Source organism: Spermophilus citellus (genome assembly GCF_964194105.1).
Source record: "Spermophilus citellus genome assembly, chromosome: 7".
Taxonomy (NCBI): domain Eukaryota; kingdom Metazoa; phylum Chordata; class Mammalia; order Rodentia; family Sciuridae; genus Spermophilus; species Spermophilus citellus.
Genome location: NC_138188.1, coordinates 70,992,591 through 71,016,423, shown reverse-complemented (window position 1 = coordinate 71,016,423; position 23,833 = coordinate 70,992,591). Strand labels below are relative to the sequence as shown.

The 23,833-nt window shown below is 33.3% G+C and overlaps 1 protein-coding gene across 1 annotated transcript in view; it reads right to left on the bottom strand.

The window, feature by feature from the left end:
* Positions 1 to 3,800: 3,800 nt before the first annotated feature.
* Positions 3,801 to 23,833, bottom strand: part of NAALADL2 (N-acetylated alpha-linked acidic dipeptidase like 2) — a 961,526-nt gene continuing 941,493 nt past the window's right edge. The window contains exon 14 of the mRNA XM_081302331.1: positions 3,801 to 11,240. Coding sequence (XP_081158457.1) covers positions 11,042 to 11,240 — 199 coding nt within the window. The 3' untranslated portion in view covers positions 3,801 to 11,041. The remainder of the gene's footprint in view (positions 11,241 to 23,833) is intronic.

The window sequence follows — 23,833 nt, the reverse complement described above, 5'->3', positions numbered from 1 at the left end:
AGACATTAAAGGATTTGGACATCATCCTAGGTTTTATGATGAAAATGATAGGAACCTACTAATACTATGATTTCTATATTATGATGAAAATCTGACCAATATGTTCTATTTTACTAAGTATTTTATAATATCAAGTGCTGTCTAAACTAACAGATAAGCAGTTTGAAGTTCTCTATTTCCACAAAAACCATGAATTGAAAAAAAAAATACAATATTTGCTGAAGCTGAGAAAAAAGAAACAGAAACTTCATAACCCACTTGAATCAAATTGTGAAATATGATATATCAAGAACTATGTAATGTTTTGAACGACCAACAATAAAAAAAGAAAAAAAAAAAAGAAAACTAAGGGAAAGCTCTGTCATGCCTCTTGTGTGATTTGCACAAGGTACATTTTTTTTCTACAATGCTATTCTTTTCCTTTTCTCCCTAAGAATTCACCCTTCAGACTCAACTCAAATCTCTCCTTCTCTAAGAATCTTGACTTCTATAAGACTTAATTGTTTTCACTTTTTTTTTCTCATTTTTCCTTCTGTAGAACTCTGTTCTAAGACTCAGGGCTTCATTATAGCTGTGTGTTTGCCTCCCTTCTATTCCCTCGGCTCTGCACCAGAGGCAGTCATTCAGTTTGTTACGAAGTAGATGAGGAAATACACCACAAACCATTTCAAGTTAATTTGTTATAAATTATGTGGCTGAAAAACTTGCATACCTTCAGAGAAATAGTTTCAAGGGACCTTGATATATGCAGCTGTATGAGTTAGGTATGTTTATTCACTCATTCATTCACAGAAAAAAAGAGACCCAATGGGGACATAAAAAATAAACTCAACCCTTCATCTACCCAACCACATGCTGCCCCCATAATACCAGGGCCAGGAGCATGAAAACTCATTGAGCAGTCTCTCATGCCAGCTGGATTCTAGTTAGATCTGCCTATGACAGACATTTGTAAGAGAGTAAAAGTCACAAAAATGTGGAAGACATCTTGATTTTCTCTGCTTCTTGTAGGGGAGCCTGAGGGAGTGGCGACTCCTGGGCTTCTGTTCAGCCATGTGGCAATCCTTCACAGCTGTGCACAGGGGTTCCACCAGCAGTAGTGACAGTTTCTGAATGTGTCTGTGGATTGTTGGCTACAGGGTTATCACAATTTTTCTCCTTCCTTCTCCAGCCTTAAGGTCAATAGCAGTTTCCTGCAGTTATTATCTGAGAAATAATGCTTCTAATTTTTTTACTCCAATCCTTTCAATAATGTTGCAATCATTTGCTTGTTTTAAATTCCCCTCTGTTTAAAATACTTACAGTGGCTACTTAATACAGGGGAGAGAAGATGCTGGCACGGAGAGGATGGTAACAGTTGCGACAGAGAAATATATGGATTTGAGCTCTGTTTTTCAGCAGAACTAACCAACTCATTGATGGATTGGACTTAGGGAATGAGGTAAATAAAATGATGAGAGATGATTCTCACTCTTTCGTGTTTTACTGATAGGGAAAAATTAAAGAGGAACAAATTGGGTAAGGAATATAAGTATACTGAAATTATATCTGGAAGCATTTAGGTTGTTGCCGTAGTCCGACTGCAGCAAAATAACCGGGGGGTGACGAGCAATTTGTGTAGATTGATACAGCAGGAGTGGGAGCCATTTATTGTAGGACAGGAGGGGTATATATACATTCCACACAGCTTATCTTAATTAACATAAACTAGATACAGCAGTCAACCAATAAGGAATCTCCACACTTAATGGCTTGCTGGTGCCACCTCATAAACCACTCCCCCTGGCAAAATGCCAGGCGCCATCCAGACTTGTTTACAGACCCTAACAGGTTGCTAGAGAATGACCCCCAGAAACTGTCCTTGTAACTTTAGTCTAGTTGAAGCAGGGGACAAGAAAGGGACTGAACATATACATCTTATCATTTAGATCAGGTTAGTGGTTACTGGACTTCAAGATCAGAACACTGTATCAGGATTTTATTATTTTGAAGATTTTATTTTAATTTCTTTTTTATGATGCTAGGGATGGAACACAGGGCCTTGTGCATGCAAGGCAAGCACTCTACTAACTGAGCTTTATCCCCAGCTCCAAGATTTTACTTTTAATGCAAAAGACTAGTAAGAATTATATAACAAATACACATTGGCCCAACACTAAAGCTGGCAAGATTATCAAACTACCTCCCCACTCTGTATATTAGGCTTTGTTTTGTTGTCCTACTTTCATGAACTAAATTAGGTGTTTAGTTTTTTATTTATATTTTAATATTTTGAATACATATATACATATCTATATGTGTGCTGAATGTTGTTGCTGTAGTCAATGACAAATCTTGCCATGTATCGCAGTGGCCCCATTACTATGTGTAAGTATTCTCTATGATGTTTGCACAATGACAAAATTGCTCAACAATATTCACAACATATCTCTATCATTAGCTGATGCCTGGCTATATAATTGAGTATATTGTGTTGATGCTTTGATTCTACTTCCTGAGCAGAATAATTTTTTCCTATAGATTTCTCTAAATTGTTAATATCTATATGTGTGTACGTATGTCACAGTAAAACTATTACATACTATTACTTTCCCTAATCCTCAGTTTTCTCATTCATCAAATGGGAAAGAATGATAACTATCTTATAAGATATTCTGAGGATTAAAAGATATCATCCAGGTGATACTAAGCAATAACATAAGCCCCTAACAAATGATATTATATAGAGAGGAGCTGATGGAGAAAAAAAATCTTCTTTAAAAATATCTTAAGGCCAGGCATGATGGTGCACAGCTATAATATCAGAGAGGAGAGGCTGAGGCAAGAGGATCGAAAGTTTAAGGCCAGCCTCAGAAATTTGGTTAGACCCTTTCTCAAAATAAAAAATAAAAAGGGATGGGGATGTAGTAAAGTATCCCTGGGTTCAATTCCCAGTCCACAAAATAACAGACTTAAATCAGGCCCACTGGGTCAGGCATGTGGCCTGAATGCTTGGAGAATTTCAGCTGTATATACTCTGTCAATAGGTTTGGGATAAACTACACTCTCTGTATTTCTAAATCTTGTATTGCTCTCAAATTCAATTGTTATATCCTGTTTGATTGTGAAATTCTGGGTGGTCAAACTGTGAAAATCAACTTTGTGTCTCTAGCACCTAATATAGTACCTGGCCTAAAATAGAATATTAGTATGTTTTGAATGAATAAATGCAAGAAACTTGCTGTTCCATGCAAACAGAGATTCCTCTATGTGTGATAAATAATTAACAGAATTTTTTTGTACTAGGGATTGAACTCAGGGGTGCTCTACCATTGAGCCACATCCCAGTCCTTTTAATTTTTATTTTGAGACAGGGTCTTCTAAGTTGATAAGGCTGGCCTCAAACTTGCCATCCTCCTGCCTCAGCCTCCCAAGTCACTGGGATAACAGAGTGTACTACTGTGCCCAGCTCTGAAGCATTTTTTTAAAGTATATTTGAGGAAATAAAATTCTTAATGCTGGAATTGGTACAGTTGATATTCCTTGATATTATAATTTTTCACAAACTAGAAATCTAAATGGCCCAATATGAGAACTAAAAGTTCAAGGAAAGAACCAAAGTAAAGAAGAAAAAAAGATGACTATCTTACAGCATTTTCTAAACAAGGGGACACCTGTTTTAGTGTGATGCATGTATGTAAAAATAACTCATTAATGAAACATTCTGTATATCATGTGATAAAAAGCACATTGTGGCAACCAATGATTTTCACCTGTATTTAATATATGTTAAGTGGGTGTTTTAAACATTGCTATTTCACTGTACATATTCATTGCATTAATGAATCAGAACATGTTTCTAAAGATGCCTTCATTTCATAGTACTATATTTTTAATTATGTGCAAATATTAAGCAACTAACATAAAATATCAACTCATATTCTTAATGAATATGAATATGACATCCCAATTCTTTTTTTTTTCTGCCACTCCAAATCACACCAAAAGCTGCATATTGAGTCATGTTAAGTAATACAAAATGGTCATACAATAAATTGAGATCACACTTGGACTAAATACAGAAAGCCCTACATTTCTGAAGGCATCCACACATTATAGAAATTAGACATTCAACCATATATTGTAATTAGAAAATTACAGACACATGCCTCTAAATTAATGCCAGTAAAAATTAATTACAACAAAGACAATGACAATGAAAATCTCTGTACAAAGAAAAGATTTCTGAATCACAGATGATAATCAAATTATATTGAAAAAAAAAAAACCTTCAACACTAAGGCAGTTCAGTGCAATTCAGTAATTGGCCCACCTCTTGAGAAGTATTTATTTTTAATCACAGCAAATTTACTTGAAGAAATTACCCTTCAAATTTTACCCCATGTTAATTTATAGTCTCCTGCTCATCCTTAATTTTTATTGTAGCATTTTATTTTTAATGTTATACCACTGAGAAATTTCTGCTTTACAAAGGCTTGTATATTTTAATGTCGTTACATTACAGATATCATTAAAATATTCAATACATGGAGTATGTTAAAATCCCAGCACATATTTAAAACCAATATCAAAATGTAATGCTGATTTTCTGGATTTCTAAAAAAAAAAACAAGTTAGCCCTTCAAAGTGTCCTACAAAGCCTTTGTCTTTTCTGAGTACAATTCTATTCTTTTCTGAGTACTATTCAAATTCTTATTCTCCAAGTAGCAAGTTAGAGTGTGTGGGATATATTTGCCACTAAACCTTTCTGTTTGCTATGCAAACACTAAATCACCTAATGGAGTCCTATTTCAGCTGCTAAATAGAATTATTTATGATGTCTTTGGAATATACTCATGTGAGTTACACTTAACCATCTGTGCCTTTTTGTTTCTTGCAGACAATTTGCAATGGTGGAGTAAAATATTTTTGTTTGGATATTTGTTTTTTATTAAACAGATATGCCAAAATCATCTTCATAGTATAGTAACATTTTATTCTATCTTTTAGAGTAAGGTAGTCCATTTGCAGTAGCTTGATATAAAATGAAATAAAAATTATTATTATTCATAATAAAATACTACCATACACATTGAAAACATGATCAAAAATGGCAGAGAGATTCCAAAGATAGACATACAACAAGTATTAACCGTCTGCATGGTAACACATTGAATAAGGGTTCTTTGAAGTAGTTGGAGAGTTATAATTACTGAGCAGGCAAGATCATTAAATAATTACACATTTTGATTAAAAAATATATGTAGTTCATTAAGACAGGGACTCTAAGTCTACTTCTCTAGCTAAGTTCTCTTCGGATGCCAAGTTTGTACTTTAATTAGAACAAAAGACCCACATTAACTTCAATGCAACATAATCATTCATAATAATGACTGTATATTAATCTCTTGAGCTTGCATGAATATAGCACATGACATATGGCATAGTACAGGCACCTGTGTGGTCCTTTGGGGACTGAGGTGGTGCATGTTAATTAGCCCCTGGAAAATAAAATCTGTTTCCCTCTGAGAAAAACAACCTCAGCGCTTATTGGCTGCAGACATCAAAGGAATCAGGTGGAATACTGCTCGGCTCTGTCTATACTCATTAAAGATCTGACTAGAAATAGACACTGAATCAACTGTTTCTGAATTAATTCTTGACTGAATCCTGCACAAGAAACAGAGTAGCCATGCATTTCTTTGGCCTAGTTGATTGGATTTTTGGCTGAAGACATCAAAATTACCATTTTGGTTACAGCAAGCTACATAATGGTGTAACGCAAACATAAAATAATATAATCAGAAGCTTAAAAATTGGAAGCAGCTTCTTTTTCTTCAACGCTACTTGAAACTGCCTTAATTTAATATTTTACTTTGTGAATTCTGACTCAATCTGAGTATGAGATTATAAATGCCTTTAAGAAATATGTCATCTTTCAATAAACCAGGTCTCAAGATTTTTAGGTGAAGGCACTTTACATCTTTGAAAGATAAAGGAAAGGTATTATAGAACTAAAACTCTGACTGATTAACATGTATTTATCTTGGGATGGATAGATCTTAAAATTAGTTCTCAGTGAGAAAAAAAAATGTCTATCCCCATTGCTAGAGTGTACCTGGAAAAAGAAAACAGAAAATTGAGTGGACAGAGAGAGAGGATTAGAAAGGGCTACATTTTACAAATTTCTTTTGCTACTCATCTTCACGCCACTTATAATTCTGAGATGTACAAAACAAATCCACTTATCTGAAATATATTCACATTTAATGGGGATATTTAGAACACTGAAGCTTTTTAGGATCTTTTAGAATAGCAAAATTTAATGAGGCTTTTTTAAAGTTAGCAATTTAAACTCATGTAAGAATACAAATTCACAAGTATGACTGGGCAAATTATTTCTTTTCTAAAATAACACATTGTTTCCCCCCCCCCCCCCCAGCCTCGGGCTGCATTCATGATCCTGTTATCAAAGTGTTACATTGCTGATATGTTTATTGGAATATTTGGGCCCATTTCCCTTCCACTCAACACATGGATTAGAGTTTAAAATAATTCCTTTCTATTAAGCAAATGTGTGACTAAGGCACACTTAAACAGCCTATTAAACCAATGAGATGACAATGTGCTATCCTTAGAGAAAGTTTAATTTTTGAAGTAATTAATTACACATACCACAAAGTGTCTCAGGAGAACATTTTGACTAGGCCTATCAACTTATCCTGCAAATAATTATAGTATTTTATTTGAGGCAAAGATGCTGATTCATCATTAGTAAGATGGCAACAAACAATTTATTTTTGTGACACTCATCTTTCCAGTGGGGAAACTACTGTCTGCTATATATTTATTTAATTTAAAAAGTCGATTAGTTGTTCTGAGGTTTTAAGACTGATATAAAACTGTGGTTCTAAATCACAGTATACGCCTTTTTTTTTTTTTTTTAAATCTCAACAAAATCACATAGGCATTTGGAAGGGGAAATTGTGACTATTGTTTCTGGTTTCCTTTTCCTATTTATGGGTCTAGTTGCCCTGATAGTCTACAATGGTATACTTCTGATGCCTAGAGATATCCCAAAATTTACTCACACGTGCACATCATTATTGAGGTAGGCTACCACCATAAGGACTCCTTTCTTCAAACTCTTTCACCGTATTACAGAAGAAGTAGATAAGACGATCTAGTCAGTGGTTTTAAAACTTTCAATTATATCACTTTCTCGAATCAAAAGTTTCCTCTGATATTTTCTGTAGTGCTCAGTGTGAAGAACACAGGAGTGGACAGTAGAAGGTTCAGCAGAGAAAAGGGAAACACCTCACTATCTTTTATTAATCTTGGAATTTTGGACAAGTCACTTAACCTAGTTTCCTCATTTTAAAAGTTGGTTGTTAGTGATTCAATTAGGAAAAAAAAAAAAAAAATCAACCATGTCTGACATGCAACAGGCACAAATGCTGACTGCATCAGAATGGTTTTCTTAGAGATAAAATAGGTCCTTTTTTTTTTTTTCCTTTGGGATAATGTCATTTAATAAAACTTTATGGTCCTTCTGATTAACTTAGCTATGTTGCCAACTAATGTTTTCTCAAGACCCAGAATTAATACAGATGAGAAAATCTTAACCTTTAGTGTGCTTAAGGATCATCCAGAAATCAAAAGATATTTTAAGGCTTTTTATCCCAATTTTCACATTTTGAGAAATATTACTTTAGATTGCTGATTGTATACTGAGCTGAAAAGTGCTTTCATAATTTTTTTTTTATTTTGGTAGTAGAGACTGAACCCAAGGGTGCTTAATCACAGAGCCACATCCTCAGCTCTTCTTATTTATTTTGAGACAGGACTCACTAAGTTGCTTAGAGCCTCAATAAGTTCCTGAGGCTAGCATGAATTTATAATCCTCCGGCCTCAGCCTCCCAAGTCACTAGGACTATAGGTATGCACCACCACGCCTGGCTGAAGTGTTCATTTGTAGAAACATTGTGCTCAATGTCTTCCCTCCTGTTGTCTCTCGCTTCCTGCAGAGAGGTTCTCCACTTGCTTCCATGTTACCAGTCTCTGTACTTTGCCTGGATTCCCTGGGAAATTTTGGTTTGTCAGGTATAGTCAGAGAGTAAGCCAGTGTGGAATTAAAAAGTGGTGTGCCTAACCCAGACAACATTTGACAGAATGGCTGGGTACATAGAATATACTGGATGAGGTCATGTAACCTTGTCTCCTACGGGAGAGAGCATGATGCACAAGAAAGCAGAGAATCTGACATTCCAGCTGGGTTTTTTCCTGTCACTAAATATGTGACTATTTCTAAATTTCTTAGTCACTGTATCATGACAGTACCTTCTCTGGTTGAAGGCAAGATCCTAGGGCTTAGATCAAAGTGCCTCAGGCTTCCTCACATCTCTAGGACCCAGGCTTACCATAAAGGGCAGTGGGTACCCTACCTGAACACAAATTCCAGAGATACACATTTGCCATGTTTTCTTAGGAAAATAATCACTTATGATTCATTATCTCCTGGCACAATTCTACGTATGAAGTATTTTGAGAAGTACCAGACACCCAGATGTCTTGGAAACAATTTAAATGTTTCTATGAATTCACATAACACTTGCTGTGTGTGTTCAGGATTTTTATTTACTTGGATTTATTGTGGAGAGAAATTAAAATGATACAAATCTGGAGAGGGCCTTGAGGTAATCATATCATAGTTGTAATGCTGTTAGTTAAGCGGTTTGTCATAGTGAAAGGTGTAGAGCAGAATCTATAGAATTGCTGAACATCTATTGTAAATGTAATTAAGCTTTTCACACAATCTCTTAAATAAACTAATAAAGACATGTTAATTCATATACTTAACTGCAGTATTTTCATATAACAAATACCTCATGATATAGAAGTAAGGAACGTAAAATAATGAGATTTTTTTATGTATGCCCGGTGATTTACCTATGTAAACAGTCTTTAAAAAAATAAAGAGGAAAAACAATTTTCTGCTTTCAATACTATTGTGAGTTATGGGAGTGAATTTATTTTATGATTTTTTCCTAAAGTGGAAGACTACCAAATTGATAATAGTTTGTCATTATCTGTTATATAATTCAACTCCACATGAGAAACTGAGTGAACACATTGGACTTTGACTGAATATTTAAGATCCTGATATCAGGCGTTCTGCATAGGCCCATACATGTCTGTGTGGGTAGTCTGACTGCTTGTGTGCTATTGATTTTTGCAGAGCATTCAGGGAGCTGACATCAATGCATGCAGGAACCTAATACTCTTAACCCTTTCCTAAACACATTCTTCAACATGGAAAATATTTTCAAATAAGTAAATGGGTTAAAAAGAATTGTAAAGTACTTATATTTTTCATGTAAAAATATGTGCACACAGGCAATTCAGATGCAAAAGAATTTTTGTTTGAATTGTCTAGTTAATTGCCTTAATTCTCTGCTTTGAACATATAAAATATTACTTAGGGTAGAAGCAGCAGACCATATAAATCAATTAATCAATATTGATTAATTCTTCCCCTTCAGCTTTATCTTAAACTAAGGTTAGGTTTATGCTTATCCATAAGAAGTGAAGATTCAGATGTCTAGGGATGGTCTACAATGCTATTCTGGCAATGTGTAATGGGGAAGTGTGTGTGAATGTTGAGTTTGGGAGGGAAAATGTATTAACAGACATTTGTAAGGAGTTATCCAATATCAGAAGAACATTTTACAAATAGTTTTTAAAGGTAAGCTAAAGTTTAACCTGTCCATTAACAGAAAATTATTTTAGAGTTTGTGGGGATAATGGATACTAGAGCTAGTCAATGACAAGATCAGTTTGAACAGCTGAATTTCTTACTTGAGAGCAGAACAGAAGTGAGGGAGAGACACTCTTATGGAAACATGGCATTGTGTGCATGAATGAAGTATGCATATTTTCTACACTTTTTTTTTTTTTACCTAAGCCACAACTATGGATAAAGAAGGAAAAAAAAAACATCAAATTTTCTTCATAGATTTACAGAAGTTTTTGTTGACAAAAACAAATATTTCTTTCATAGTAACTTCTTTTTTGTCAGGAGCATAAAAAGCACTTTGGTGATATTTTTGGTTTTCAAAGAGAAACTTTGCTATTTTGCTGAGGAAATTATATAGTGTTCTGTGAAAACTGCCTTACAGCAAGGAGTTTTAGAAAAGATGGGAAGGGAAAGCCATGTGAGATGTTTTCATTTTAGAAGTAACCTCTGTTTCATTGATTCCAACAGAAACCACAAAAAAAGAAATAAGAAATGTTTTTTTTTCCCTCATAAGACAAATATATCACTCCCAAAATTCTTACAAAACCAACTGAGGCAAATTAGGGGTTTCAAAGCTAGTCACCTTATAAGTTGTTCAGAAAAAAATTTGCATTTAAATTGCTCTGTGCAGTTACCTTGAGATTTTCCCCTGGAATGTTTATGGCTCTTTTTTTCATTAATACTTAAAAAATACAATTTCATAACCAGTGTATTACTACATCTAGTTGTGTTAAAAAAGGGAACTTCATTTCATAAAGTAGAAACATTCAAAGTGGTTTTGGGCAACCAATCACTCAGTCAAAATACTAGAATTCTTCATATTGAACACTTAATAGTAAAGTTAATCTGAAACCATATCAACTCTACATTTCTATTATAAAAACTCGATCATTAATAGCTCTATCAGAGAGAATAACTTGTGCTCCTACACATTTTATCTAGAGAAGTGAAGATATCCAGAACTTCTTGGAACTTTCCCCCAAAATAGTTTATGTATAAAAATACAGCAGATTTTTTTAACAGATAAATCTTAACTATTTTTTTCAAATAACTTGCCTTTACATATTCAGAAATGTAGATATAAGAAAAATAGTAAATGTGCAAAGTGCTCTTTTATATGTACATTAAAAAAATACAATGTAATAATAGCTTTAAACATGTCAAAGAATCATAGGAGGGAGACTCTTCAATGTCAGAAAATCTGGTCTGATTAGAGCTTTAGCTTGTAGAATTGTAAACAAACTTTTTAAAATGCTGAGAGTTTTCTCAGTTCTTTCCAACCAAGACACTCTCAAATACATCAAGTCCTGCTTTGAAGTAAACCTGAGCTGAATTAATGCTGTTCAACACATCTGACAGGGCTTCTTGGAGAGTCTCATTTGATGTAAGTGACTTGCAGTGTTCCCAAGCCTCCATGAGTATGGAAAACTGACTTGTCTTCTCATCAGTGTGGTACAGGATGTTTCTGAAAGGAAAAAAGGAATATGTAAATGTTTTATGCACAATGCCACTTTCATATCAAACACTGTAATGAATACTGCCAGAAGCAGTGTTGTTTGCAATATATGAAGACATTATAAAGGTAATATTGCTATTTCTTGATACCTAATGAATTAAGAGATAGAGACATTGACCATTAGTAGTTTCCCATTTTGATGACATTAGAGGAGATAATCAGACATGGGCCTCCTGATGGAAGTATGGTACATTATGAAATAGCATAAACAATTTTGCTAAAAAAGAAAAAAAATTGATGTGTATCTGATGAAGCTTCCAAATTTAATTGCTAATAATTTCAAGGGACAGAATTATGCTAAATCATAGCACAGTATGTTCTAGAAAACCACAGACTGCAACAATATCTAGACAACTAATAACTCAGTTTGTTCAACTAATAAATTTCATTTAAAAAGTAGAGAAAGGAGGAACCTGTAGACCAGAGTTTCTCAACCATGTCCTACTAACACTTTGGGCCAGATGGATCTTTACTGTGGTGACTCTCCAATGCACTGTGGGATGATAAGCAGTATCCCTGGACTACATGGGCTAGCTATTAATAGCATCCTTCTTTTTGTATCAAGAAATGAAAATGTGTGCAAATATTGCCAAAATATTCCTAATAGGGCAAAAGTAACCCCAATTAAGAACTAGTGTTCTAGACTAAAAGAAACATGTCAACCAGTCACAAAATAAAGATTTTGTTAGATTTTATGCAAACAAATACATTAATATGGGAAGTACAAAATTGAATGCTGATTATTGATTGATATAAAGCAATTATTAATATTTTAGATATCATGGTATCATTAGCATGTCTTCTAAATTGCTGTTATCTTACAATAGTATGTAAAGTAATATTTGCAAATAAATGTTATGATTTCTGAGATTTACTTTAAAAATACTTGGAGGGAAAAAATAGAGTGGAGTTATAAACAGTATATATAAAATAATATGAACCATTAGGTAATAATTGTCAAAAGTGGGAAATGAAATTTATTATACTATTCCCTCTTCTTTCTTACATGTTTGACATCTAGAATGACATTGGCTTAGTGTGTAATATGATGGTTTCCTGATACTTAGTCAAATGATTGAGAAAGAGGAATTTAGGTACACAATAGCATATTCCTGTAATCCCAGCAGCTCAGGAGGCTGAAGTAGAAGGATCAAAACCAGCCTCAGCAAATTTGTGGCAAATATATTAAAAGTAAATAGATATTTTCAAAAGCTGTATCAAATACTTCTATTCCTTGAGGACATATTGCTCAGCTTGCTCACAAACAAAAATATTATAATCATTATTATCAAAACTCCTCATTAAATGAACTGTACCACTGCAGTTAGTACATTATGAAGAACCTATTTAATGATTCTTAGGCTATTACAGTGATTTTCTCCACTATTTAAAAACCGATATAAAGTACATTCATATATATACAGTCTATGCCTATTAAATGTTAGATATTAATATTCAGTCAAATGATAAGATGATATTAATAAAACATGCTCATAAAGGTTACAGGATTGATCCCTTGATGACAATTCATTCAATCATGAATAGTCTCTAATATATTTATGTAAAATTTTATTCCTAACTACTGCAAAATATCTAGAAGAGAGATAATATGGAAGAATAAAAATACATCCTACAATGAGTGTCCAGGTATAAAGAACAAAAAATACAATGATTATAATTACTTTTTAAATACCCACATTTGCTCTTCCTAACTAGGAAGCTACATAGTAACATGCTTTTATAATGACTGTAAACATTCCATGTGAATAAAAATGAATCTTTTTTGCTTTGTGAAATTCTACAAGGAGCTAACCACATTTTCCATATGCTACGTGAATCGAGTAGTAAAGTTATAGCAAGCTATTATACAGATAAACACTCATATCCATTTCTACCAAAATTGGATACAAATCAGAAAAAAACTACAGATACTGAGATTCTAGTTGAGTACAAGACACTAAAATGTTTTCATCTCAATTTATGAGAAAAATCTTCATTTGAGTAGATGCTGATGTAACTTAAGTTAGTTTATCATTATTATAATAACAAAAGCTCATTTTCCACCTTGAAAGACTGCATTACCTGAAAAACAAATTATGGATAACAAAAATAAAAAAAATCTTTAAATTTTCATTAGATGGATCATTTCTCCTACTGATTCGCAGAAGTAGCTCATCTTTTCCAATTTATTTGTGGGTGTGGGTGTGTGTGTACTAAAAACCATACAGCTTCCTGCTTACATAAAATAAAATTCTGCATTTTCATTCCTTTCTGAATGGTAGCATTATGTTATTTTATTTTTAATATTTGAATTAAGCCTAAAACAAAACCCAGGCAATGCTTAAATTCCATCACATATATTCTTACATATTTCTTAGTTCTGAGATCTTTCTTATATACTCAACCATTAAACTTACATATTCCAGGATAATCTCTGAGTACCAAAACTATGATTGTACCATTTTTAATGTGCAAATGCTTCATTTCTTTTAAATATTTTAGTTAAATCAATGCTTCTGATGGTAACCTCTAAATCTTCTAAACATCTTTGTATTACCACGTGATGCCACCAAAATTGAACTTTAGTCCAACAAAATGCAGAGATTTCAACAGCATATCTGTATCAGGCTGCTTAAATGTTTCTTCTTCCTAATTATGGATCAATATTATTCCAATTAGCTCAGACCCGGAATGGATCCATAGTCTGTCAAAAGTCACAGGTCTGGAAGGAAAACTGAGTGGAAGTGAAAAAAAATACATTTGAAGAGTTTCTATGTCAATAATCTGTACTTTACAACCACAAAAATGTATACCCCTTAGTGAACCATTCATGCTCTTAGATACATCTTCCTCAGTACATTTCAGAAAGTTTCTCTACATAAAGAATGGACTGTATTAGCATGGCTCTAAATCAATAAATCAGAATCCTATTTGCATACACACAACATGCATCTCAGCATGGCATGTAGAGACATCAGACCTAATTAAAATATTATTTAATTGAAATCATTTTAGTAGCTATCGTGTTTAAAATAACATTAATTCCACCCTCATGCCTATCTCCCCTCATCTGTAACAATTTGGATCTTATAAATGTAATTCATACAGTCATCCTGACCCACACACAACACAAAGAGACTACTAAAAGGAAAGTGTAATACATTATTGATGACACTAATGAAATTACAACACACATCACTCATTTTAATGGGTCTGTTTCAATGACACATCACGGTGACCAGGAAAGAGCAGTGCCAAACTCAGAAACCTAATTAATAACTCCCGGCAGCATTGGTGAGGGAGATGAAGTGTCTTTACTCAACTGACAAATCTTTCCCATTCAACTAATGCAAAAGAAAACTGGAAAAAATGAATTTTGAAATAAAGGCATTTAAAATCTTCATGAGTCATTACCCTGTGTGTGAATTAGCAATTAATGATGGAAATGATAACTCTCTTTCAAATATTCCTTTGTATATTCATCAATGGCACAGGATGCCACCCATTGTAAACCTGAATTAACATTCATTATACCTCATGTTGAGAAACTCTTAATGAAATCACACTAAATAATAAGTCATGTCTTGCAAAGCTGATTGTGTATACATGCTGAATGCAAAGAGAAAGGGCTAGCTCTAGTTCTCATAATTGTTTCTAATTCTTTTAGGGATTGTACTAACTGTACTCCATAGTTAACAGTGGACTGTTATATTTATATCAATATTAGAAAAAAAATTATTTGACTTGGATGAAAATTCACTAAACACATGTCTACCCTATTTAAAGTGCAAACAAATATCCTTTCAGTTAAATTTGAATTTTGTCTCTCCTAGTCAAAGCAGAAGGAAAATTAAGACCATGGTTGATATTGTCAAGTCTTAAACTTATGCTCCAGACATCTGAGACAGAAAGACATGCATGGTAGATGGTTTGAAAAAATGGACTGGGGATCTAGCTCAGTGGTAGAGTGTGTGTTTAGCATGCATGAGATCTGGGTTCAATCTCCAGCACCAATAAATAAACAAACAAACAAATAAATAAATAAATTTTAAAAATGGCTACAATGAGTCCCCTTTCTGTTATCAGACTCCATTAAAACTTGACTTTGCAACTCATTCCATCAAGGTAAAGAATTTATTTGAATGCTTGAAACTGGTTTGGCCTTAATATTTGCTTTGAGAAATAAGAGTATGGCATACTTACTATGCGAAAGCCTCAATAGATCCTACATGCTGCCGTTCTGTCTCTTCCCCAAGCTATTGTGAAATTCATACTGGGTTAGCCTGCTGGAAGAACAGGTACCACACAGAATACCGAAGACCTGAACAGCGAGGCCTTCCTTTTCCAGTTAAAAATCAGATGAGTTGGTGCTCAACTTGTTAAGACAACCAGTGCCCACTGATTACAGACACAAACACAGCTAGGACAGAACCTCTCCATCCCAGACCAAGAACCACACAACTGACTTCAGCCTAAATGGTCAAGCTAAAGAAATATGGACAAAACAAATAATTATCATTTTAAGCCACTAAATTTTGGAATGATTTTCAAAAGATAGGTGATATAATTTGGTAGTGCTTCTCTTCCGGAAGAGAAAGGTTTATGTTGATATAAGAATGAGTTCTCTATTATCTTTTAACACATTGACAGAGTACAAGGTGTAGTAGGATTATACAAGTCTTCAAATGACCAACTAAATTCAGAGAACAATGAGAAAATCATGTCAAACAGTCCTCATGAGGTACACATTACAAAGTTTATTTGTGTTGATTCATTAAGTTTTAAAGTTGTTTACAGAGTGCCAGGTGGGATTTTTTTTTTCATTAAACACACACAAAGTCAACCAATATTATGAACTGAATATTTGTGTTCCTTCAAATTTATATATTGAAGTCTTATCCCCACAATGTGATAGTACCAGGAAATGAGGGCTTTGGAAAGTAAATAGGTTTAGATGAGGTCATGAGGATGAAACCTCCAGCAAAAGACTATTGCCATTATGAGAAGAAAAAGCAAGAACACAGCTTCTTGTCTCCACTATGTGAGAATACTGCAAGAAGGCAATGGTCTGCAACCCAGGAAGTGGAGTCCTCTCCAGAACCCAACCATGATGGTGCCTTGATCATAGATTTCCCAGACTCTCTACTGTCAGAAGGACATATGTATTGTTGAAGTCATCCATTTTATGGTATTTTGTCTTAGGAAGTCTGAGTTAAGAAAACTATATATATATATATATATATAAAGTATAGATCATTTTGCTGTGGTGTAGCCCAAGAAATGGACAAAAATTATCCTATTTGTTTCCACTCTTATTAAATACAAAATATAGCAGAATATCAAAGATAAAACAACAACTGTTCTATTTAGTTATCATCAAGACATCTCAGTCCACATAACTACATTGTTTTTCAAGAGAAGTTTCCTGAATAAGAGGTTATCTTTTAGGATATTTCAGAAAGACTCTCCTTCCACGCGACAGAGTACTTGATGGCTGGCCAACAAGAAAAATTATATTTTTACACTTAGAAACCTTCTGATAATTCCAAAGGGGAAACCAGAAATTATATGAAGATTATCACAATTCTTAGAACCTTCCAGAATTTTAAGAAGATGGTAGTACTGTTTACTACTTATTTCATGCTCACATAATTGGTTTCTTATTTTAATTGGTCTCTTATTTTTATTTTTTATCACTGCTATTACTTACTTTCCCACCACTAAGGGATGTATGACCTGGAGCTTAATATTTAGATAACTTTCTTTTAACTTATTTGGAACCCATTATCTCTTAGTATTTCAACTTTCATTCCATAGAAAAGACCTTTATGCTTCAAAGACAATTTCACTTGAATACCCTAAAGGTCTTTTGACAAATAATAAAGATGCATTTCCTTTACACTTACACCCCAAATATTTGCATTTGCCCTTTCTCCATTATTCTTTTAGCTACCTTCATTAACTCTGGTAAACAGTAATGCCCAGGTCAAAAAAAAAAGGGCAATTCAGGTTTTTCTTTCATTTATATTTGATTCCAATGAGAAGGATATGATGGATTTGTTTTGGAAAGTTCACTCTAAAGGAAAAAGTTCATAATTTAGCTATATCTATTTAAATAAAGTGAGTAACAGAGTCAATATTGATTTTTTTTCTTATTCTACTTAACAGCCTTTTTTAACATCCTAGATGAGGAAGCCATTCGTTATGTGCTCAGGGAAACAAAAGACAACTTTATTGTCTGTGTTGGAAACAAAGCACATAATCAGAAAGTTAAAATATTATTTAAGCATATTATATAAATAATTATAAACATTATTTTCCATATGATTATAATTTTATATAGTTATTATTATAAATATAAAATTATTTTCATATTATTATCCATATAATATGTTTAAAATATTATGTGGAATATTATTTAATTTTATGTTTTATAATTTCCCCTTATTCTATGCATGTTAAACTATTAGAAAATTTTGCTTCAATATAAGTGTTCTATCTTACAGCCTTTGCCATAATGCAGTAAAAAGTCTGTAACTATTTCTCATAGTAGAGATTCTTTGCCTTTTGGTTTAGAAAACTACAGAGACAGTTCTTGATAGTATCAATTTAACTTGGGTGATCTGATTCCAATTGCCATAATATGGATTCGAGAAATATGGTCCTAATTAAATAAGTATAAGGTAATTCTTAAACCAAATGAGTTATTTCAGAAACAGGCATATGACCAAGTTTGGGAAATTAAATTAGAAGGGAAACTTTCTACAGGATTATAAGAGTGGTAATTCCTTCAATTTCTGAGAAAAGTAATAAAAGCTAATCCTTTTTCTCCTTTTCAATAGCATGGTTAACGGAATCAGAAACTGTAAATGCCACGATTTTTCCCCCCCAATGGGGGGGAAATGAAGCTGATACAGTACCCTGTAGGGTATTTAACATCCTAGATGAGTAAGTCACTGTGTTATGTGCTCAGAGAAACAAAAGACAACTGTAAAGCTGAGAAATAAAAATAAATTAAATCTTACTGATATGATTGAAATATGTAATGAAACTAACCTAAAATCTTCCCTTCCTTTCGATTTTCAATTTGAGGAGTATTATGGTTTAGATATGAGGTATCCCCCAACAGCTCATGTGTGAGACAATGCTGGAACATTCGGAGGTGAATGATTGGGCTTTAAGCTAATTCACTGATAGAGGTTAACTGGGTAGTAACTGTAGGCAGGGTAAGGTGTGGCTGGAGGAGGTGGCTCACTGGGTGCATATTTTGTCTCTGGTGAGAAAACTCTTTCTTTCTTTGTTTCCTGAGCTGCCTTCCTCTGTCATATCCTTCCACCTTGATGTTTTGCCTTATCTTGTGCCCTGAACAATGTGGTTCTTCATCTATGGACTGAGATCTCTGAATCTATGAGCCCCAAATAAACTTTTCCTTCTTTAAAATTGTTCTTGTCAGGTCTTTTGGTCACAGGGGTGAAAAAGCTGATTAAAACAGTAGGTAAAGTTATGTTACTCTTCAAGCCAATTTCAACCAGTTTTATGTTACTTTCAATCAAATGTATCCATATATACAATATTTATTGATTGGCTAGGTGATTATTAGAACATGTGCATATTTATTTAATAGCTGTAGATGTGATTTTATTTTGAACTAAATAATTTGGAAAATTCATTTACTTGACATTTAAATATGACTGCTTTGGGATAAAAATGGCATGGTTTCTTTTGGATAGCAAACATATTATTCAAGATAAACACTTCAAAATCAACAGAATATTGTAATGTTTGCTTAATCTTAGCTGGAAGGAAAAGTAAATATGAAGTATAGTGATTGACCTATTGAAGCTATGAATATTGATCTCAAAGTTTGAAAGTACTTAATGGACAAATGTTTTAATATTAAATTACTCATAGACTAGAAATATTGCATTTCATATTTTAAGAAATTGTTACAGATGCTGACATACCAAATATTCAATTTGAAAATGTGATAAGAAATAATATTTTAAATGAACTCTCTGGCATTGTTCCTTCACAATTTGCTCAAAATTTATTGATACATTACTATCTGTAACTCTTAGCATAAGGAAATAAAAGTGCTTTGGTTTTAATCTGTAAACAAATGGAAGCATAAACAATTTACTATGTATTTTTTTTAAAAAGCTAAAATCATCTGATTTGATAGTACTATTAATTTTCTCAGAATACAAGTACTAAGGCTGGGTTTGTGGCTCAGTTGCAGAGCACTTGCCTTGCACACGTGAGACTCTGAGTTCAATTCTCAGCACCACATAAAAATAAATAAACGAAATAAAGATATTGTATCCATGTGTAACTGAAAAAAATATTTTAAAAAAAAGTACTAGATAGGCAAACTTCTATCGATTATGTTAAAGTTAAAAAAATACGAATTGTGAGTAGATAGTAGAAATAGTTTTATACTTTGGGAATTCTAAAAGGAGATTCCTTCATTCATTTTAGCCAAGAATGTCAGAGGGCTAAAGAGGGCTGTCCAGTATCTGACACAAAGTAGGAGCGCATCTGGTTATACCATCCAGAAAAAAAAAAATAATGTCTTATTTAAGAATAAATAAATGTATGTACATGTATACTATACATTTAGTTTCATAAATCATTTAATGGTTACAGATGTGATGGAAGATGTTAAAAACCCGGCAGTAATCAAAGGAAGCCGAATATCCAAAAGCACTGACAAAATCTTCTACAGGAATAGTCAGTTTAAAGCATTGATACCGGAGACTCCATCATTGCATTGGGAACACTCCACCATGGAAATACTGCTGCCTGTCAGCATTCGCTCAACCCCAGCCAGTCCTTATCCCATCTTCAATGAATAATTTGGAATAGTTCTACATCTTTGCTTCACTTCTTTCAGATTTGAAGTCCTTGGAGGTTCTCATGCAATTAGCTGAGCTAAGGTCACATGCCTGTACTGTAGATCAGGTATAAAATATGTCTTGTCACTAAACTCTAGGTCTCCCCTCATATGGGAAAGAGGCTCTGATATCAAGCACTCAAAAATAATTTAAAAAACAGCAACCCAGACAATATTCACTGCACTGGTTGCTGGGAAAGAAAAGTGAATTTCAAGAGGATTTTTTAAAAGAATAATTCTCTATACTGATGTTGTATTGGACAGTGTTTTTCCTCCTCAAATTAGCAGAGGCTATTAAATTTAATGTGAATAAGAATAACCTGACATACATTTAAGTCAGATAGGATATATGTCAAGGTCATTGTATTTTCATGTGTAACTAATTAAACAAACAAATAAATAAATTTTAAAAAATGATTTAAAAAGAAAAAAGAATAACCTGAGGGCTGGGATTGTGGCTCAGCAGTACAGCACTCGCCTAGAACCTGCAAGGCCCTGCGTTCGATCCTCAGCACCACATAAAAATAAATAAATAAAATAAAGATATTGTGTCCAAATACAATTAAAAAATAAATATTAAAAAAGAATAACCTGAGAAATTTTAAACTGCTTAAAAGATTCTGATGCAATGGATCTGAGATGCCTTCCATGAATTTGCATATTTTTTCCTTCTCCCTGACTTACCCATATTAAGCAATACCTACATATACTCTACAATCCCTCCAGTGAGTTTTTCATTTAGCAACTGGTCTTACTTTGTTCTCAAACTAGTTTCTTCCAGGGACTTACGTAATTATATACGAAATTACATGATTTAATTAACACTGTATAAATAGTTACATATTAAGTGTGAAGGAAATAGTTATTTCTGTGAAAATGAACCCGCATGTTTTGGGAAACTTCACAAAGATTAATTGATACAAAGTATTGGTGCATTACATGTGGAGAGGTAATTTAAAAGATTATCAGGGAAGGGAGGAGTAGAGTGATGCAGAAAAAAAAATCTGCATTTAGACTGTTTTGCAAGTAAACTGCGAAAAATGGGGATATTGAAACTGGAAATTTTAGATGATGTCTCACTTGTGTAGTTTAAAGAAGAGAGAAAAATCTAGAATTACAATTGTCAGAAAAATACTTTAAAAATGTGCTTTATCCCTTATCAAAAGAGTGGTGACACATGCTTCAGTTAAAACAAATTGGTTTCTCAAACATTTGAACATCCACTAGTTCTGCTTGTTTCAGATTCAAGGACGTTCACCCTCCAGGCAGTGGACAGCCAATGCTTTACTCTTAAAAACAAAACAGCCATAATCTTGAGTTCCAGTCTTTATGGACTAGCAGTGATGGCTTGAAGTTTTAGATGAACAGTGGATATGGGCTGTTGGGGGGCCCATTACTTAGACTTATATTCACAGACCTGACTTCATTTAAGATTGCTTAGCCCATTTCCTTGGTAATTATGCCAAGGAAAAGGATAAGGATATATAAATCACATTATTAAAGTGAAGGGAGAAAGTCATAATCATTTGGTTTTGCTGATTAAGGTTAAGTCAAACCCAGTAATTTCTTCTAAATGTTATTCAAAATTCTCTGACTTTGCTGCTTATGAAATCAGAATCAATTTTTGGGGGGAGGGCAGGGATTGAATTTAGTGGCACTCAATCACTAAGCCACATCCTCAGCCCTATTTTGTATTTTATTTAGAGACAGAGTCTCATTGAGTTGCTTAGTGCCTTGATTTTGCTGAGGCTGACTTTGAACTTGCAATTCTCCTGTCTCAGCCCCCTGAGCTACTGGGATTACAGGTTTGTGACACTGTGACTGGCTATTTGAATTAATTAATTGCCAACTTTCCCCTTTAGTAAGAAACCCAGATACTGTGGTCATTGTTTATTTAAAAATTAATCCTATCTTTTCTTAATCAATTAAATTATACATAAATAAATTGATTGAAATTTATGTGTATTTTAGTTAATAACTATATATTATGAGTGGGTAGTTAGCTCTTTTGCAGAATGTAGATGTTAATGTCTGAAATACAGACTAGTTTTTGAAGCCATTGGTTTTCTCCAGTTGACTGTGTTCTGGTAATCTATGTCCATCCGGTTTCTCTCTTGAAGCTTTATACTGACTGACTCTGTGCAAAAAATAGTACTTGGATCTCTTACCCAGACCCTTTGGAACTGTGGCCCTGAGTTGAGAGGGAGAAAACTAATGGGTTCTTTGCACTAAACATCTTGAAACAAGTCACCTTGACATTTTGTTCTATGCTTAGTGAATGTTCTGGCAGACATAATAACCCAATATCCCCCAAACACTTTCACTCATTGAATTCTGTGCCATACAAAAGCCAAGACCTCTAATAGTAAAGTGTGTTCTACGTCTAAATTATATAAATGTCAGGTAGTCAGTGAAATGATTTTTGAATTTCATAAAATACATTAAGATGATTAAGTCTCATGATGTTTCGATTATAAAATTTTTATTTTTTTAACACTTAGAAAAGATGAATTCAGGATGGCCTACATTTTGCTAGAAAAAGAAGAAAGTGGTTACAATGGTATTATTCTCATCATACCTATGAAAATTTAGGAAGACTTTTAAAAGATATTTCATTGAATCTCTCTACCTAGCTCTATACAGCCAGGTAAACTTTGCTTTGCCTTTTGTAATAGAATTTGAAAATTGTTTTTCACTTTCCAAATGGAAATGAGGTACAATGATAACAATCATTAGTGCTACTATTGAACAGCTGTGAATAAATAGAGACTTGGAGGATAAGCCATACAAGCTTTTCCCCACTGTGGTTTTATTAGCATATAAAGTATCAACTCAGAGAAACACTTCATATCTGATAGCATTTTGGAACCATTTCTTCCTTATTCTTGCTATTTCAGTATTTATCATCTGTATATACATTTTGAGGTATATACATTTTGTATATACATGTATTTTATATGTGTAAATACATATATGTTTATATATATGTGATACATATATGTATGGATAAGAATAGATATATATGTACATAATCAAAATATATGTGTGTATATGTACAGTAATTCTTTCCTATGATGAAATATGAAAAAAAAATCTAAATTCTGTGCCTCCATCCCCAAATCATATAACTGAACAGAAAGCTGTTTATTATACTGTAAAATGCTATGTTTAGTCTCATAAAAATCAAGAAGAATAAAAGACATTCCAAACTTTCTCTCTCTCTCTCTCTCTCTCTCTCTCTATATATATATATATATATATATATATATATCACTGTGTTTTAAGAGGTAAAGTGCTGGTTGTATTGTTTCATGGGCACCAATGTAAATATGTGGAGGTAGAAAGCCATGGATTTCTTACAGGCTGTAGAATATTTCCACAGTAGCCTGTCTTGGTATTTACTCTCAAATCATCATACTCTTCTTTCCATTCCAAGAACCATCTTCAAATCTTAATATTCATTACATATGCTTTATCAAAATAGGACATTATTTATGGAAGTGCTATTTATACCAGTAATCAACTCATTCGATTGTATAGCGTGAGGTTCACCAATATACCTAATTTTTATGATTTATGCTGTAACGGACCCATTTATTCCCTATTGAGGAAGAACAATTTAAAGAAGGAACATATTTGAAAATAATAT